Here is a 19,524-nt window from a genome sequence, read left to right on the forward strand (position 1 = left end):
GGTCGACGTTGGTGGAGGCATAAGGTCAACCAGCATCGACCGGAGTCCAATCCCGGATCCCAGGGGGTCCTGCGGCGCTGGAGCCACCAGCGACACTGGGGCTGGAGACGCCGGCGATGGAAGGACAGGACCCACAGTCTGGCCCGCGGGGCCCGTCCGCACACCAGCGGGGCCAGACGGCCCAAAGAGTCGAGCCATGGCAGCAATAAAATCTTACACCTGGGCAGGCGTCACCGACGGACCCGGGAAGGGCGGGTAGGCCGGCGGCGACGTCGCAGGCTCTGCCGGAGCCGCGGGGGTGGCACCACCCTCAGCCACGTCACGCGACGGGAAGACTAGGAGCGACGACCCTTCTGCGACTTCTTTTTGGAATGCTTCAACTTACCTGACCCCGAGTGCGAAGACTTGGATCCAGAAGAATGATGGTGACAGCTCCGCGACTGGTCCCTCGACCTCCCACGGAACCGGGACCTTGAGCGGAACGGAGCCGACTGCCAGACTTCCAGCAACTTTCGGGACCGCTCTTGCAAAGTCTTCCGCGCCATGGCCCAGCAGTCGGGGCACGACTTCGAATCCTGGTCGCGCCCCATGCAGTAGAGACACACGCAGTGTCCGTGATGCCTACCGATGCGCAGGGGTACTGCTGGCGAAAACTTTCCGGATCCAGTCTGATGCCTGGGGGTAATTAGAATAGGAAGGAATCTATCACTACGTGTTTCTTTCAGAAAACACCAGTAACTCACTCACCCTCCAGGCCGATGTGATGGCCACTAAGAAGGATGTTTTGATGGTCAACAGCCAAAGGGGATAATTGTATAATGGCTCAAAAGGAGCACACATCAGGTAGGTGAGGACCAAATTAAGGTCCCACTGCAGCATAATAAAGGGTGTAGGTGGAAACAGGTGAGCCAGCCCCTTTAGAAATCTATGTACAATAGAAGATTAGAAGAGACTGGGTTGGACTGGCAGCCGCAAAACAGCAAACAGAGAAGAAAGGTAACCCTCGAGAGTTCCCAAAGCAGAGCCCTGTTGGGCAAGGGTCAGAATGAACAAAAGGACAGTGGAAAGAGTAGCAAGAAGAGGGTCAGTAGACTTTCTGTACAGTATAATGCAAATTTCTGAAAACAGCAGGCGTATACCGTCTTAGTGGAGGGCTGCCTGGCCACCAGAATAACATTACAGACTTCGGGATGAAGGTCAAAAGCTATCAACTGCCGCCGCTCAATCTCCACACAGGGAGGAGCAGAGTTGACAAGTTTGGATGGAGTACCCTCCCCTGCTGCTGCGACAGAAAATCTTCCCGAAGGGGCAGCCTGATCAGAGGATCGATGCTCATTCTAAGAAGCTCTGGATACCAGACTCTCCTTGCCCAGTCCGGAGCCACAAGGATGACTTGGGCACAGTCTCTCCTGATCGTCTTTAGAAACCTGGGCAGAAGTGGCAAGGGCAGAAAGGCGTACAGCAGGCCTGAGCACCTCTCGCAACAAAAAGCGCTGCTGAGCGATAGCCACCTTGGAAACTCTAGCACGCATTATTGCTGACACTGCATGTTCTCTTCGGAGGCGAACAAATCTAACCAAGGTTCTCCCCACTGCTGAAAGAGACCTTGAGATACCTCAGACTGGAGGCACCATCTGTGATTCGCCGGTTTGTCCGAGTTTAGCGAGCCTGCCAGGTGCTGAACCACCAGGGTTATACCCTGCTGTTCCAACCATATCCAGAGACGTATGACCTCCATGACCCCACCCCGCCCTGCTGGTTGAAGTACTACACGGCAGTGGTGTTGTTCATGAAAACTTGCACTAGCTTCCCCTTGACAGAGGGAAGAAATGCTTTCAATGCCAATTGAATCACCTGGAGCTCCAACAGATTTATGTGGAGCCCAGTCTCTGCCGGAGACCAGTGTCCCCTGATCTCCACCTCTCTCAGATGGCAGCCCCATCCCAGAAGTGACGCATCTGTCACTACTGCGAGTTCTAGCTGGGGAAGGGAGAGGGTTCTGCGGTTGACCCAATCGCAGTTCATCAACACTTTTGCAGATCTCTCGCAGTTCCTTCTGAGATCTGGACCATGTTGGTGAGATTTCCTTGATGCTGTGTGCACTGGAACTTAAGGTCTCACTGCAGAACCAGCATACGCCTCCTGGCAGGCTTTACTAACAGGATGCAGGAGGCCATGAGGCCCAACAGCCGAATAGTCAGTCTAACCGAAATCCAGGATAGAGGGTGTAACATCGGAATCGTAACCTGAATATCGTGGACTCATTGCTCGGGAGTATAGGCCTGACACTACACTGTGTCCAGAACTGCTCCGATGAAAGGGAGCGTCTGAGATGGAGTCAGGTGTGACTTCGGCACGTTTATAGAGAACCCAAGCGAATGCAGGAGATCCGCCGTAGTCTGAAGGTGGGAGATGATAGCCTGGGGCAAGGACGCCCTAGACAACCAGTCGCTGAGGTAGGGGGAAGACTGACACCCCTAACCTGCGCAGATGAGCTGCGACTACCACCATCACCTTGGTGAACACCCGAGGGGCGCTGGTCAGGCCAAAGGGGAGAACCGTAAACTGAAAGTGCTAGCAGCCAACGTTGAAACGCAAGTAACGCCTGTAGCCCCGCAAGATGGCGATATGAAAATAGACATCCTGCAGGTCCAATGCTACAATCCAGTCTTCCTGGTCTAGGGCAGACAAGACCTGACCTACCTAGAGGGAGCATCTTGAACTTCTTCTTGAGGAAGAGATTGACAGTCTGGAGATTTATGATGGGCTGCAACCCTTTGTTCTTCTTCAGAATCAGCAAGTAGAGGGAATGACAACCACTGTCTTCTTCTGAAACCGGGACCCATTCTATAGCTCCCTTGGCCAAGAGAGCTGTAACTTCCTTTTGGAGTAATCTTAAATGATCCTCCGTTAGCCGTTCCGGATTTGGCAGAATGAGAGGAAAGGCAGAGAATAGCCGTCCTGAATGATCTGCAAGACGCACTTGTTCGTTGTTATGGATCTCCAGAGAGGTAGATGGCGAATTCCCCTGCCAACTGAGGTAGTGCGGTCTAGCAGACTCAGACTAACAGTGCTTGGAGGCTGCAGCTGCTGGGGCCATAGTGGCCAACGACTTTTGGCCTCCAATCCTGGATCGGAATGCACCGTGTTCACGTCCCCACACTGTTTGGGCAGTCTGTGCTGGACTGTGGCTGGGATAGGGCCGACGCGGCTGGAAACCCCTTCCGTTGCTACCAAAAGGTGGAAAGGAAGACTGGCCACGAGGAGTGGAGTAGAGAAAGGCCCAAGGTTCTGTCCGTAGCTCGAGAGTCCTTGAACCTGACCAGGGCAGAGTCTGCCTCTTTCCCAAAAATGAAGGGTTCCATCAAAGCGCATGTCCATCAGATTGGTTTGGCTAACGCCTGGGAAGCCAGTTGTTTTTAGCCAGGCCTGGCACCTCAAGGCCACTGTTGTTGAAATTGATCTGCCCAGCGAATCCGTCGTATCTAGGCCACACCGTATGGTGAATTTTGCTGCATCTCTCCCATCCTTGACTGAATGGGAGAGCACAGCCCGGGCCTCCTCCAGGACTTGTGGCAGCACTTGTGCAACAATCTCCCAAAGGGAGTGGGAGAAATGGCCCAATAAGCATGCAGTATTCATCAACCGCAATGCCAAGCTGGAGAAAGAAAACAACTTCTTTCCAAATTAGTTCAGCCTCTTGGATTCTCTATTCGGAGGGGCAGAAGGAAACGTGCCCCGGAATGCAGGGGCCTGCACCACCAAACTTTCAGGGGTGGGATGTTGGCTGAGGAACTTCGGATCACCGTCTGCAAGTGCCTCATTAAAGGGCAAAAGGGGTTCAGAAGTGGAAGCCCCAGGTTGAAGCACTTTGGTCAGGAGATTATTCCAGACCTGCACAGAGGGCAGTTCTAGTCCAAGGGTTTTGGCTGCCCTCTTTACCACCATAGCACAACACACAAGATGGACGGAATGTTGCACATGGGCAAAACATTCACCCCCAGTCACAGATCTGGGTTTAATCCATCGTTATTTTGCTCACCACTCCACCCCAGTTCAGACATGGCCATATGCAAATCAGTCTTGACCCTGAAGAGGGGTGAAACCCAGAAACCGGTCCTAGGATGCTTGTTTCCGGTCCAGGGAGGACCTGGCTTGGCAGTTCGGCCTGGACTGTTCCCATGAGGCACATGGTCAAGACTGATTTTCATATAACCAGGTCTTAACTGGCGTGGCATGGTGAGCAAAAGAATGATGGATTTAACCCAGATCTCTTGACTGGGGGTGAATGTTATGATTTGTTCTGCATTCTGTCCATCAATTGTGTGTCTTTTGCTCTTTACCAGCATGGCATAGGATGCCCCCTCCCCCGAAGCCACTGTTGGAGGAGAAAGTATGCCAGTATCTGGAGAAGTGTCCTGTCCACTGGCTTTCGCAAGATCCCCATACCAGTACAAATGATCCACAGAGTCATCCTGGTGTTCCAGAGGGTCCATAGACCCCTCCCATTCCTCTCCTGAGTTTAGCACATCTTCAAAGTGCTCAGGCGACAACATAGGTGTTCAATTGGCACCGGAATCTGCGCCAAGGGACGTTGTTCCGGCTCCGTGTCGTCAGGGATGAGGATGGGGCTGGCACCGCCGATGGGCACCGGTGGCACAGATTTCGGGTCCGACGCCAGAGAAAGTCGCTTTAGCAAGACCTGGATCCTTGAGGCCCACCAGCACCGTGGCCAGAGTCCATGGCATCTAACCTGAAGTGGCCCCTTCCGACTCCGCGGGGCTCGAGGGCTTACCAGTGGGGTCGGCTCACTCAAATAGGCGGTGCGTGGCCTCATAAAATTATTTTACTTGAGCGGGGGTCGCTCCGGCTCCGTGGAACCGTGCCTAGTGCATCAGTGCTCCTTACCTCTCTTGTCGACGGACGACAGCTGAGGTGAAGATGAAGTCCGATTGGACTACTACTTCGTATGCCTCTTCTCTGAGTGTCCCGAGGACCTCGAGTGGGAAGAAGAGGACTTGGGGCTCCAGAAGTGGTCCCATGACCACCTCTTCTTAAGCAGAAGTTTCCAGATCCAGCCTGACGCCTGGGGAATTTCAAAGATAAGGAATCTGCAGCTAGAAGTCTCTATCAGATATAAAATATAAGTATACCTTTTTATATTTACCCAATTGGTCTGGATTCTGTCTGAGTGTGTGTAAACAGTTCTTCAGTGAGTGAATACAATAAATGCTTAACACACCCTCTGGATAAGCCTAACTGCTCTCCCACACTACCACAAAAAGAGCTGTTAGTACTTACCTAATTTAGCTTCTGGGGACTCCCTGGACTCTGTGCACACTATACTTTACTTTGGTATAGTATATACAGAGCCAGCTTCCTACAATGGGTCTGCAGTTCTTGAGGTCCGTCAGAGGTTTTTTCAGCAGGAGGTTGATCTCTGCGTGCTTCCAGTCTTACGGGAAGGTCACAGGCTCGATGGATCAGTTGATGGTGCGGCAGAGTTCGGGTGCGATGGAGGTGCCGGCTCTGTTGAAGATGCGGTGAGGGCAGGAATCCGAGGGGGCCATGGAGTGGATGCTCTTCATGATCCTGAAGGTGTCGTCAGGGGTGAGGGTGGTCCAGTTGGACAAGGTCTGCTGGGATCTGGAGCCACCACAATAGAAGGCACAAAAAGATTTTCACATGCTTGGAGGATTTAGCTATTCTGTTAAGGAGTATTTTGAGTGCAAGGAGAAGTTATTTTATTATGTCAAATTACCATGCTGCCTATTTCAATTTTATTGCCAGCGTTAAATGCAAATCATCTTTTATATAGGCACACAGTATGTAGCATGTAACACACACTCAAACTGTAAAGGCTGATTGCCAAATAGAACAGAAGAACAAGTTACTTACCTTCGGTAACGATGTATCTGTAAGAAACATTAGTTAGTTAGATTCCTCACCTTGGAATATCCCCAGGCGTCAGACTGGATCTGGAAGATTTTTGTAGCAATACCCCTTGGCGTCGTCTGCGGCTCCGCGTCCGTCGTTGGCGTCGTGCACCGGAATGACGTCGTCGGAGTACTTAGACGCCGCCCTCGCGCGCTGACGTCAGTTCTTGTACATAGCTTTCTGCGCCAGGAATGCAGAGCCATGCAAGAGACCGACACTGTTGCCAATAAGTCTAGAGCCCTGAAAAGGATAGCCTTAACCCTAGATGTCAGTTCGCAGAACGGGGAGGATGGGTGGGTCGGTGAGGAATCTAACTAACTAATGTTTCTTACAGATACATCGTTACCGAAGGTAAGTAACTTGTTCATCTGAAAGACACACGTTAGTTAGATTCCTCACCTTAGAATAGATACCCAAGCAATACCAACCCCGGTGGTGGGTCTGCGAACCAAGATCACACCAGAAAGTCCTGGAGGACAGAACGGCCAAAGAAGCCATCCCTCCGGACTTGGCTGTCTAGGCAATAGTGCCTGGCAAACGTGTGCAGCGAAGCCCACGTCGCCGCCTGACAGATGTCCTGCAAAGGGACTCCCCGTCCCAAAGCAGTAGTAGCCGCTGTGGCCAGAGTAGAATGGGCTCGCAGCCCAACAGTAGGGACCTTTTTGCCAAGGAATAACAGGTTTTTATACACAAAACGGACCACCGGGAGATGGTCCGTTTGTGCACAGCTTTACCCTTCTTAGCACCCACGTAGCCAACGAAAAGCTGGTCGTCCACCCGGAACTGTTTCGTGCGGTCCAAATAAAAGGAGAGCGCACGTTTTGGGTCCAGACGGTGGAGCCGCTCTTCCTCTTTGGAAGGGTGCGGAGGCGGAAAGAAGGTGGGCAAGGTGACAGATTGCCCAAGATGAAAGGGGGTCACCACTTTCCGTAGAAAGGAAGGACGATGCCGAAGGACAACCTTGTCCGGATGAACAGATAGAAAAGGAGGCTTGGACGATAGAGCCTGGAGCTCACTCACCCGTCTAGCCGAGGTGATGGCTACCAGGAAAGCAGTCTTAAGAGTCAGCAGACGAAGAGGACAATTGTGAAGAGGCTCAAAGGGAGCGCACATCAGAAATGTTAGGACAAGATTCAAGTCCCACTGAGGCATTACAAAAGGGACAGGAGGGAACGTGTGAGTAATGCCTTTAAGAAAGCGTGACACTACAGGGGACTTGAAAAGAGAGAGCTGATCAGGAAGCCGTAAGAAGGCAGAGATGGCAGCAAGATAACCTTTCAAGGTGCCCAAGGCAGAGCCCTGCTGGGCCAAAGAAAGAAGAAAGAGGAGAACCTCAGAAAGAGGGGCGGAAAGGGGATCCACAGCCTTTGCTGTGCACCATGCTACAAATTTGTTCCACCGGCAGGCGTATACCGTCTTTGTGGAGGGACGCCTAGCTGCCAGAATGATATCACAGACTTCAGGAGGCAAGTCAAATGGCATCAACTGCCGCCGCTCAATCTCCACGCATGGAGGTGGAGGCTGGACAGGTTCGGGTGGAGGACCGTCCCCTGCTGCTGCGACAGAAGGTCCTCCCGAAGGGGCAGACGTATCGGAGGATCGGTCAACATACTGAGTAGCTCGGGATACCAGTACCTTCGTGCCCAATCCGGAGCCACCAAGATGACTTGGGCCCGGTCGCACCTGATGATCTTCAGCACTCTGGGCAGAAGTGGTATAGGCGGAAAGGCGTACAACAGACCGCAACTCCACTCGCGACGAAAAGCATCGCCGAGCGAGTGCCGCCTTGGAAATTCCAACGCGCAGAACTGCTGACATTGCGCGTTCTCGTCGGTGGCGAATAGATCTAACCAAGGCTCTCCCCACTGCTGAAAGAGACCTTGCGCCACCTCGGAGTTCAGACGCCATTCGTGATCCATCATGCACTGGCGGCTGAGTTTGTCTGCTCTGGCGTTCAGAGAGCCCGCCAGATGTTGAACCACCAGGGTGATGCCCTGGTGTTCTAGCCATGTCCAGAGGCGCAGAGCCTCCTCACAAAGGGTCCACGACCCCACTCGCCCTGTTTGTTGCAATACCACATGGCGGTGGTGTTGTCCGTGAACACCTGCACGACACTTCCCCGGACAGAGGGAAGGAAGGCTTTCAGTCCAAGTCGGATCGCTCTCAGCTCCAACAAGTTGATGTGGAGGCGAGACTCAGCCGGAGCCAGAGGCCTCTGATCTCCGCCTCTCCCATATGGCCACCCCATCCCAGGAGGGATGCATCCGTCACTACGACATGCTCCGGTAGGGGTAGGGAGAGGCTCTTGCCCGTGACCCAATCGCGGTCCGTGAGCCACCACTGCAACTGCTGTGCAGTGCCCTCCGAGATCAAGATATGGTCGGACAGGTTGCCGTGATGCTGGGCCCACTGAAACTTCAGGTCCCACTGCAGAGCCCGCATGCGCTGTCTGGCGTGATGCACTAGTAGGATGCAGGAGGCCATCAGCCCCAGAAGCCGCAACACTAGCCTGACCGAAACCCAGGATAGAGGCCGAAAGATGGGAATCAGGGCCTGTATATCCCGGACCCGCTGTTCCGGCGGATGAACCCGGAACTGCGCCGAATCGAGAACCGCTCTGATGAAGAGGAGCTTCTGAGAGGGGCTCAGGTGTGACTTCGGCACGTTGATGGAAAACCCCGGCAAATGCAGGAGATCCGCCGTAGTCTGGAGGTGGGAGACAACCGCCTGGGGCGAGCCCGCCTTCAACAACCAGTCGTCGAGATAGGGGAAGACTGGAACCCCTGATCTGCGCAGATTAGCTGCGACCACCGCCATCACTTTCGTGAACACCCGAGGGCCGAAGGGGAGCACGGTGAACGGAAAGTGCTCCTGACCCACCGTGAACCGCAGCTAACGCCGGTGGGCCGGCAGGACGGGGATGTGGAAATATGCGTCCTGCAAGTCCAACGCTACCATCCAGTCTCCAGGGTCTAGGGCAGCTAGAACCTGAGCCAAAGTCAACATTTTGAACCGTTCCTTCCGGAAGAAGGCATTGACGTTCCGGAGGTCCAAGATAGGGCGTAGGCCCCCTTTGCCCTTCTTGGGAACCAGAAAGTAGTGGGAATAACAACCACGACCTACTTCTGGGCTCGGAAGGCGCTCGACGGCCTCTTTGGCCAAGAGGGCCGAAACTTCCTCCCGCAGAAGATTCAAATGATCCTCTGAGATACGGTGGTGCTGTGGTGGCATGGCTGGAGGGGTCGTCTCGAAGGGGAGGGAGTAGCCCCTTCGGACGATTTGCAGCACCCACCTGCCCGAAGTAATGGTACGCCAGTGGAGCAGGTGATGGCGAACCCGGCCCCCCACTGGCGAGGAATGGGCCTGAAAGCTCGGACTAGGAAGGCTTTGAGGCGGATGCTACCGGGATGGATGTGGACTAACCGCATTGTCCTCCAGTACCGCCTCGGCAGAAACCAGGTCCGCGACCGCGTGCAGGCTGGTTCTGCGGCCGGTGGCTAGGTGGACGTGAGGAGGTGCCCCTTCCTTGGCCACGAAAGGAACGAAAAGCGGAAGTTTGTGGCGCGGGGCCGAGAGGCCCAAGGACTTGGCCGTAGCCCGGGAGTCCTTGAAGCGAGCAAGCGCACTGTCCGCTTTCTCACCACAAAGGCGAGCGCCATCAAAAGGCATGTCCATGAGAGTGCTCTGGACATCCCCTGAAAAGGACGTGGACCGCAGCCAGGCGTGACGTCGAAGCGCCACCGTGGTAGAAATCGCCCTACCCAGCGAGTCCGTAGTGTCGAGTCCACATCGGATGGCATGGCGCGCTGCATCTCTCCCATCGGCCAGAGCCGAGGAAAGCCATGCCCGGGCCTCCTCCGGGCACAGGGGCAGCACGTCCTCCACCGTATCCCACAGAGAGTGAGAATAACGGTCCAAGAGACAGGCGGTGTTCAAAGACCGCAGGCCCAAACTGAGCGAGGAGAATAGCTTTTTACCGAACTGTTCCAGTCTCCTGGAATCCCGGTCCGGTGGAGCGGACAGGTAGGAGGATTGGGAGGTAGAGGCCTGGATAACCAGACTCTCGGGGGTGGGGTGTTGGGACAGAAAACTGGGGTCGGCCGGAGCAGGGCGGTGGCGCCTGGCAACGTTCCTATCCACAGGAGGGACTGTGGAGGGCTTGGACCAGGTGCCCTGCAGAACGTCAATGAGGGCCTCATTGAATTGCAGCAGAGGCTCAGTGGAGCATGCGGCAGACTGAAGCACCTCAGTGAGGATGTTAGTCCTCACAGCCACGGCAGGCAGCTTAAGCCCAAGGGCCGCGGCCGCCTTGCGCAGCACCACAGAAAAAGCTGCACCCTCCTCTGAAGCCACAGTCGGAGGAGAGATGAATCCAGTGTCCGGTGAGGTATCCAAACCACTGGCCTCCCCCAGTTCATCTGCCCAGACCTGTGCAAGTTGGCCCTGAAGGGCCAAAGGATCCACGGACCCCTCTCAGTCGCCCCCGTCATCCGATTCCTGGTAAACAGGAGGAATGATCGGAGCTGGTCGATAGACATAATGTGTCTCTAGCGGCGTCGGATGCGGCGTCGGGCGGCGCTGCATCGGCGTCGGGCCCGGTTAGGGGCTGAACCGGGGATCGACGTCAACCGGAGTGGGCGTTGGAGGTGGCACCGGTGTCGACGCCGGCGGAGGAGGCGTGACGAGGTTGACCGGCGTCGACGGGGGCCCAGGCTCGGGCCCCTCGGGGACCTGCGGTGTCGGGGCCGGAGCCTCCAACTGCGCCGGGGCCGGAGCCGCCGGTGCGCAAGGTCGCCCAGTCGAGTCCGCGGGGCCTGAAGGCGCGCCAGCGGGCGTCGACGGCGGGGCCAGGCTCCTCATGGCCGAGAGGAAGGCACTGACCTCCGCCGGCGTCGCGTCAGTCCCAGGGACCGGCGGGTATGGGGACTTGCGCGGCGCCTGCGGCTCCGGCGGAGCCGCGGGGGTGGAACCACCCTGACCCTCGGCCGAGTCGTGCGACCGGCGAGGGGAATCCGAAGAGTGGTGTCGCCTCTTGGGCTTCTTGGAGCGCTTCGACTTACCCGAAGACTTCGAGCCAGACGAGCGACGATGTCGAGTGCGGCTCCGCGACCGATCCTTGGACCTCCTCCTGGACCAGGATCGAGAGGGGCGCGGAGCCGAGTGGCGAAGATCGAGAAGCTTGCGGGACCGCTCCCGCCTAGCTTTCGAGGTCAGGGCCATACAATCGGAGCACGACTCCGCGTAGTGGTCGAGGCCCAAGCAGTACAGGCACCGGCGGTGATGATCGGTCACCGACATTAGTCAGTGACAGTCGTCGCAGGCCTTGAAACCAGGCATCCTACCAGCACCAGAGTCAAAAAAGTTAGTAAAAAAATGACTAAAAGGGGTAGCTCTCCCGGATCGGCGCTTACTGGCGCGGAAAAAAGAGTAACTGACGTCAGCGCGCGAGGGCGGCGTCTAAGTACTCCGACGACGTCATTCCGGCGCACGACGCCAACGACGGACGCGGAGCCGCAGACGACGCCTAGCGACGCGCAAGGGGTATTGCTACAAAAATCTTCCGGATCCAGTCTGATGCCTGGGGATATTCTAAGCTGAGGAATCTAACTAACGTGTTTCTTTCAGATGCATAATATTGCATTCATGCTTTTTAAAATATATACAGGATTTTTTTAGAAAGCAGCTACAATACATAAAGTGAATTACTAGCCTTGTGGCTCACAGTAAGATGGTTTTAGTCTGTATACATAGTATGTAACAATGTTGATCATCCTAGGTGATAACCCCTTTAGGGTCCTATTTCTGCATGACTAGTCTATCACCCAGTACAGTTTAACTGCAATCTTGTGTTGTACCTCAATAATTGTAAAGGCTGAATTGCCTCAGGTGGCCTTCAAATGAATATAGCAACAGTATGCAGACAGATAATAAATAAATGACTACTACACAACCTAAAGAAGTGTGGTAAAGAGTGCGGTATTGCTGTTAGAAATAATAAACTCATCTACAACCTGGTGGTGGTGGAATCATTCATTAAGCCTCTTAGATCTGCACACCTAATATCATTGCAGCCCCTACAGCTAACACTATCTGTTCTCACTCACACCCCCAAACAGGCTCACCTTCGGCCTATAGAGTACCCCCACACTTCAGCAAAGACTTGATAAACAATGCAGGGACGGCTTTAGGGCAGTGCGACTGGTGCAACCACACTGGGCGCTGACCAGTGACCAGGGCACGGACCTTAGGGCGGGGCGCTGTGTTTAGCAATAACTTATGATTGGAGAGATGACAGCCACTTTTGCCCAGTGGTAGTGAGAGAATTCGAGGAGGGTGATCATTGGGTGTGGGGCGCCGAAAATTATTGTTGCACCGGGCGCCACCAGTGCTAAAGCCAGCCTTGAGACAATGCCTCTAATTAAGGATTCTCCTCCATCACCACTGTGTTCCAGAGGAACTACCACCTCCCAGGCAACCCCAAATCCAAGCAGACATGCTTCGTCCAGACTCCCCTTTCATGTCATAACTGCCACTCATTCCAAACGCAGTACTATGATCCATGCAGATTTGCCACAATCCCATGCACTTAATCTGGTAAGGCCACCCTACCAACCTATTTCTCACACGGCTTGTCATAATAATGCAAAACACAAATTGTAAAACAAGAGACCCTTTAAAGAATTCACAATAAACCAACACCACCAAATATTTGATGGACCATTTCATGAGACACTTATGTGACACTAAAGACTGCCTACAACACAATGGGTATTAACGTGTCTTTTAAATGTAAATCCAACAAACTAAAACTGTGGATCACAGCAATAAAACAAAATTCTATCTTTTGATGGCAGTACAAGACTCAAAGCATAACTTTTACATTTACTTTCATCATTACAAAAGATACCAATGGCAGTATTGTCAATTTCAAACTAACCTGTCACTGCATAACTGCTATACACCAGTGAGCCAACTCATACTAAGTGCACAAGTTCACATCCATTAACACATACTTCTACATGTTTGAGGAAATCTGATGAAGCAAAGCCACCATAAGCACTCCAGGTACTCACATTGTAATAAAAAAGCCCTCTCTAAACCTGTCCAATAAAATCAAAACATAAGCTACTATTTGTGACCATGTTAACACCCTCTCTCATTATCAAATTATTCTTCTCTGATTAAATAACTGCTCTTTACCAAAACACACAATCAAATCTTCCTGCACAACAGGCATACTTTCAAACTTGTGCTCATCTGGTCACATTTGCTTTGCATTCAAAGACAGAGGTCAAATATCAGACTCTGTCCTCCAGAGAGCTTGGTGTTTACTTTTCTGTCCTGAACTTCAAAGTGAGAGGATTTATTTGACAATCATGCTGGCTACTGGGGGTGTTCGTGAGGAAAGCTGTACAATGTTATTTATTTTCTAGCACACAAAAAATGTAAATGTCTGGAAATGAACTGTGCAGATATTTCCGAATATATCGGATTTAGAAAAGCACAAATGAAGCACATTTTCTGGTAATTATGAAGTGTGCGTTGGAAACAAATATTTTAATACAATTAAAACAAATCAGTAAACTAGGTGATGATATTTCCACACATTATAGTTTGTGTGCTGTATACTTTTATCAGTAAAAGTATATGTCTGTGCAAATGTAATGCTCATTTCATATGAAGATGTATTGTGTGTAATAGCAGTACAATACCACACCATACATACTTCACTTTACCCTGCTCCACTCTAATCTGGACCACTCCACAACACTGCAGTCTACTCTGCACCATTCCACACTGCATCACTCCACTCAACGCCGCTCTACTCTGGACCACTCCACTCTACACCAATGCACTAACCCAAACTACTCTATGCGCCACTGCACTCTTCGCCACTCCACTCCATGCCTTCCATGCCAGTGAACTGTATGCTAATCCATTCTATACAACTTTAAATTACTCTGCACTCTACGCCACTGTACTCTACTGTGCACCATTCCACTCTAAAACAATCTACTCTGTGCCGCTGTGCTTTGCGCCGCTGTACTCTGAGCCATGGCATGCCAATTTACTTTACGTCACTTTATTCAAAACCAATGTACTCTATGCCAATCTACTCTGCATCACTGCACTATATGGCACTCTACACCACTGCACTGTGCACTCTGCACCACTCTACGCCAATGCACTCTACACCACTTTACTCAAAACCAATGCACTCTATGTCAATCTACTCTGCACAATTGTACTTTACGCCACTTCACTCTAAGTCACTCTACGACACTCCAATCTACAACACTCTGCTCCACGCTATGCCATTCCACTCTACTACACTACTTCACTCTATGCCACTACACAACAATAAGCTCCATTCTACACCACTCTGCAAAACACCCTTTATACCACTCCACTCTACTCCATTGCACGACACTATGCCACTCCGCTCTATTCTACGCCCTTCCACCCTATCACACTCTACTCCACTCCACAACACTAAGCTGTACTTCACGTTATGAAACTCCATATCACTATCCTTTATCCCAGTAACCTTTAGGCATGCTGAACAGCAACCGCGCTGGTATACAACATAGCATATTGGCAAAGGCAATAGCTTGCATAGGTAAGACCTATTGGCTTTACCAATGCTTGTTTAGAGTTTGTTATGGATTTACAAAAGGCGTGGTGCGCTCTCCGCTTGGAGGGGCGCTTTCACATGCAAAAATTTACCTTTCTTTAGCAAAGTACAGGAATGGCTGAGTGCTGGAGAGTGCTGATGGGGTCAGCGCACATAAAGAAACCAAGCTGCCTGGATTGAACAGAGAAGTGTCTTAAACCAGACAGCTATGGTAGAATCGTGCCCTAAGAGGGGTGGGTCTGCACTTCAGAGAACAATTAAATCAGCCTCGAGGCAGGTAAGCACTCTGCTGAGAGTGCCTAATTGCTGCTATAAGTGATTAATGTGGACAAGTAGTTCACGTAAAGTGAGCAGGCTGTGGCCGGTTAACTGTAGAGCAATTATGTTTAAGAACATTTAAATCTGGGGCTTTGTGCATTTGATGTGGGCTGATAGTACATAGGTTTGATTTCTTGTACCTTGTGGAGCATGGAAGCTAAGAGAAAGGAAAAGAGGAGGCATGCTTTGGCCTCTCCGGAGGATGAAGGTGCGATCAGAGAGATCCAAAAGGGGGCAAACTAGTTGTTTGTAACCTGGGAGTCCAGTTTTGTTGACTGCCCTTCACGTCTAGTGGTTGGTGGATACTGACATAGTGAATGCTCTGCAAAAGAGAGGCAAAAACCCGAAGAAAGAAAAGGGCGGAACTGGAGCAGCCTTCCTCTTCGGACTCCAACTCAGACACTCCTGATACATGGACATCATGCAAATATGGGCGAAGAGAGGATGTTCTGCATCTTTTGGACCAGATCCAGGAGAATTTGGGGATTGATCCTCTAACACTACAAGCAGGGCCGGAAGAGCTGTTGCCGCAATATGAAAAGCTGCTTCAAGTTGCCATGCCTAAACATGACTAAGTGAAGGAGGCAGAAGAAGGAAACTGTGCAGTCAACAACTAAGACATTTCTACAAAATGAATATATGCCTTACAGGAAGCTGAGGAGGTAATTCCTCGCAGTGTGAAGGTTGGTTCCATTTTGGCTTGATTAATTGGTAGGAATGCCATAAATAAAGAGGGCTGTTCACCAACAGAGAGGGGTGGACAAAAACATGGACAGTGCAATTAAGAGATTATATGTGGCAGATAATTTTATAATCAAGGCTGGATGTTAGGCAGCATATTCTTCACAGTCGTTGGTCAAGGTTCTGGAGGATTTAGCAACCACCTTTCAGAACAAAATTGATTGTGCTGACCTCTTGGTAATGATGGATTAAAAGGCCTAGTATTTAGCGGATGTTTTATCTGACAATCTGAGATCAGCTGCTCTAGCCTCGGGGGTGGCGATCCTAGCAAGAAGGAATCTATAGACAAGGGAATAGAAAGCAGATTTTACTGAGAAATCTTCTATTCTGAAGATCTCTTTTGAAGGCGAAAAGGTATTTGGAAACAAGTTGGACTTTTTAATCTTGAAATCTTTTAAGGATTGCAAACATGCTTTTCCTTTTTATTGATCCTATAGATCTGGCGCAGCATATTTTGCAGGCGCTACCGTTGTGGGTCACTCAAGAGGTTATTTTGGTGCAGACATTATAACCTCCCAGTCCCGAGATTATGAACATGTACGCCAGAACCTTGGGATGGGGGGCATAGATGGGCTTTCCACATTTGCAGGGCAGATGGTACCTGATACAGGCAAACAGGTCTTTCAATTGGAGGAAATTGAAAGTGGTCAGATTAGCACCAGCTGGTTTTTCTTTCATATTTGAAGTATCAGGTGCTGATAGTAAGAACCAACAACATGACGGCAAGATCATATGTGGACAAATAAGGATGAACCGGGTTTCTGGCCTTAGCCAAATTTCTGATCAAATCGTCTCGTGGACAGAGATAACAGTAGTACATATTTCAGCTGTATACATTTAGGAGATACAAACAAATGATACCGAAGCACTCTAATTAGAGTCCAAAACACAGAAAGTCCGTAACACAATCACGTGGAAAACAAGGTCAGTAGTATTTATTCCTCTGGTCTCCACCTCCCCTAGATGACCTTCCCAACCCAGCAGTGACACGACCATTAGCTCTGGGTGAGGAAAGGAGAGGCTCTTATGCTGGCCACACTACAGAGAAATAACCACCTCTACATATCTTCTGCAGTCTCCTTGAAAACCTGGATGGCATCCAGCAGGATCCATGGTGCTGGGTCAACGGAGACGTTAGAGCCCACTGCAGAACCTGTGTAAGCCACCTGGAGAAGTGGACAATCAGACAAGCAGGATGCATGAGGCTAACAGGCCATGAATCTTCAGAGCTGCTCTCACCTAGACCCAGGACTGAGGCTGAAGCCTCAGGATCAAAGTCCAAATGTCCTGGACGCATTGCAATGGAGGAAGGGCCCTGAACTGCACCATGTCCAAGACAGTTCCTCTAAGAGGAAGCCTATGTGAAGGAGTTAGGTGCAACTTCTGCTCAAACGATGTCAGGAGGTTCGCTGCAACTTCTGCTCAAACAATGTCAGGAGGTTCGCTGACATCGGTGGTGGTCTACAGCTGACTGAAGAGCCCACCTTCAACAGCCAGTCATCGATAAAGAGAAAAGAAAAAGTTAATTACCTGTAACTCTCCAATATTGGTATCCTTCATAGAATCGCATGCTAGAATCATCCCAGTGATCGAGCTGAGAGTCCCATGTTGCGCATGAAGAGCAGTACAATGTTAAGCATATGCAGAAACCTTTGACACATTCACAGAAGTAACCTAAGAGTTCGAATTACTTTCGTAGAAAGTAGTACTTCTATTTACACTAACGTACGCAAGGATGATAGGAGTGACAATTATGCACGCTACACTGATAGGTTACAGGTCATCCAAGTTGGCACCCTGATCCTGATAAGTAGTATCCCTCTTAAAGGAACAAGTGAACCAAGCGGATAAAGTACAAGTTTTCGGTGCCTTAGCTTTCTGCACGGGCTTCTCTTACCCAAAGAGGTACTTTATAGAAAGAATCATCTCTCAAGAGAATAACCATAAGGATGGATTGGTTGTGCTGGCACCAACATTTTCAAAGGAACAGTCAGGAAATTGTGTAATGCTAACCTGCTGTAAAATGTCTTACCTAGGTCTTGTTGTTAGGTTCTTTAAGATACCAACTCTGGGTGTAAGGTATGGGGAAGATAAAGGTGTTCGCTGTTGAGCGTTAGGTGATGTTGCAGCTGCTAATGACCGCGATGATACAGGAGTCATAACTTGTCCATTCTGGTTTACAGGCGGGGTGCCGTTTCGAAGGCGCTGAGGTGAAACCTTAAGAGGGGACATAAGTAAAGCACACTGTTTTTACTTTATTTAACAGTATGTTGAGCCAGCCAAGTACATCAGTTAGTAAATCAAAAGATTGCTTAATCCTTTACTGATGCCCGAATTTCAATTCCAAAAAAGTGCACTGCCTACTTCCACTTGCTGCCTATAGTTAGGCCTCGTGGAAAGCGTTGATCAGTTCAGCCTAACAGATTAAGTGTACAGTTTGCACTCTTGGCAGATCTCCAATTACAAAAGACATAAAACAATAAATGTTCAAGTTATTCACCCAAAACACTACTACCCAAGAATTATTAACAAGAGATACAAGAGTCTTCTGAATAGATCCGGTACTTTCATGAAAGGGGTTTGTTAAAATGGAGTCCACATCATTGGAGTCAAACAAATCCATTCCTGAGACATTCATCTGTGGCAGTGAGGGTTGCATATTTATCTAGAGAGGATATCAACACTGGAGAACAATTTCAAATCATATCTTTAAAGAGGAGAAACTAGCATTTAAAAATTAATTGTTCCTGAGATCTCTGCAACATTTGTAAGTAATATTTGAACATTTGAAGGCGATTTATTTTTTAGAAAATCAAAAATTAGGCCTGGAAATGAACGAAAAACAGACTAACATCAGAAGCTCCCAGCTCTCTTAGAATCCATTATCACAAAGCAAAATTCCTCTAAAGCAGTGGTCTTCAAATTCTTTAATGCTGCACCCCCCACCCCACAGCATAAAAAAATATCATTGGGACCCCACCAAAATGTTTCACAATAATTCTATTACATTTTCAATTTTGAAATATGTATAGACTTAGTTAAACATGACAGGTAAACCTTTTAAAAATGCAATCAAATTCATGATTGCCAAACATTCAATCCTGATTAGCTAGGCCTTACTAACATGTAAAAGTATCCATAGTTGATTATTTGAAATGGGAGCGGGAGGTTTGCAGACTATTTGCAGCCCATTCTCTTTAGACACATACACCCAGCAAGATATCAATGACAAAAGAAGCTAGTAATGGCCTATTACAGAGTGTCTTACTGCTCATCGTTTGTTCTCAGCTTAAAACAAAGCACTGCTACCACCATGATGCTTCCTTTAACCAGACCCTGGCGCCCCCTCTGGGATTAGTTAGGGCCCCCTAGCGGGGGACCGTCCTCAACTTGAAGACCCCTGCTCTCAAGCATTATCAGTTCATTTTGTTAAGAAGCTGAGGAGAGCCCACCCAAAATCCCCCCCCCCCCAAAAAAAAAACAAATCACCATAAGGGAGGGCAGATGGTGAAGACAACAGATGGTGAGAACAAAAATAATTCATACTTATATGTAATTCTTCTTTTCCTACAAGGGAATCGAACTACAGTCATAAGCACTTAATTGTACCACCAATAAGTGGTTTCCCAGAACACATATATAGATATGATAACATGTATAGAGTGAATATCCTTTTCGATAAATGGATGACCTTAAGTTTCTCTGCGTGTCCTTCTTGGATGTTTCTAGCTCAAATGTGTGAAACTACAGAAATTTGGCAGTTAAGATTACTGTTATGTACCCCAATGTACGCCTAAACAGCTATATGACCTTTCACCTAAATTTATCCTACCTCGCTCTGCATAACGGTTCTAGTACGGACCTTTTACCCAGTAATGTGCTGAATAAATGTC

At 50.1% G+C, this 19,524-nt stretch overlaps 1 protein-coding gene across 1 annotated transcript in view; it reads right to left on the minus strand.

Moving 5' to 3' along the window:
* The window catches only part of NCAPD3 (non-SMC condensin II complex subunit D3), a 1,141,478-nt gene that overhangs the window by 163,238 nt on the left and 958,716 nt on the right, over positions 1 to 19,524 (minus strand). Inside the window, exon 33 of the mRNA XM_085646993.1 lies at positions 17,664 to 17,848. Within this exon, the coding sequence (XP_085503119.1) occupies positions 17,664 to 17,848 (185 nt within the window). The remainder of the gene's footprint in view (positions 1 to 17,663; positions 17,849 to 19,524) is intronic.

This window comes from Triturus cristatus, chromosome 3_2 (genome assembly GCF_964204655.1).
Source record: "Triturus cristatus chromosome 3_2, aTriCri1.1, whole genome shotgun sequence".
Classification (NCBI taxonomy): domain Eukaryota; kingdom Metazoa; phylum Chordata; class Amphibia; order Caudata; family Salamandridae; genus Triturus; species Triturus cristatus.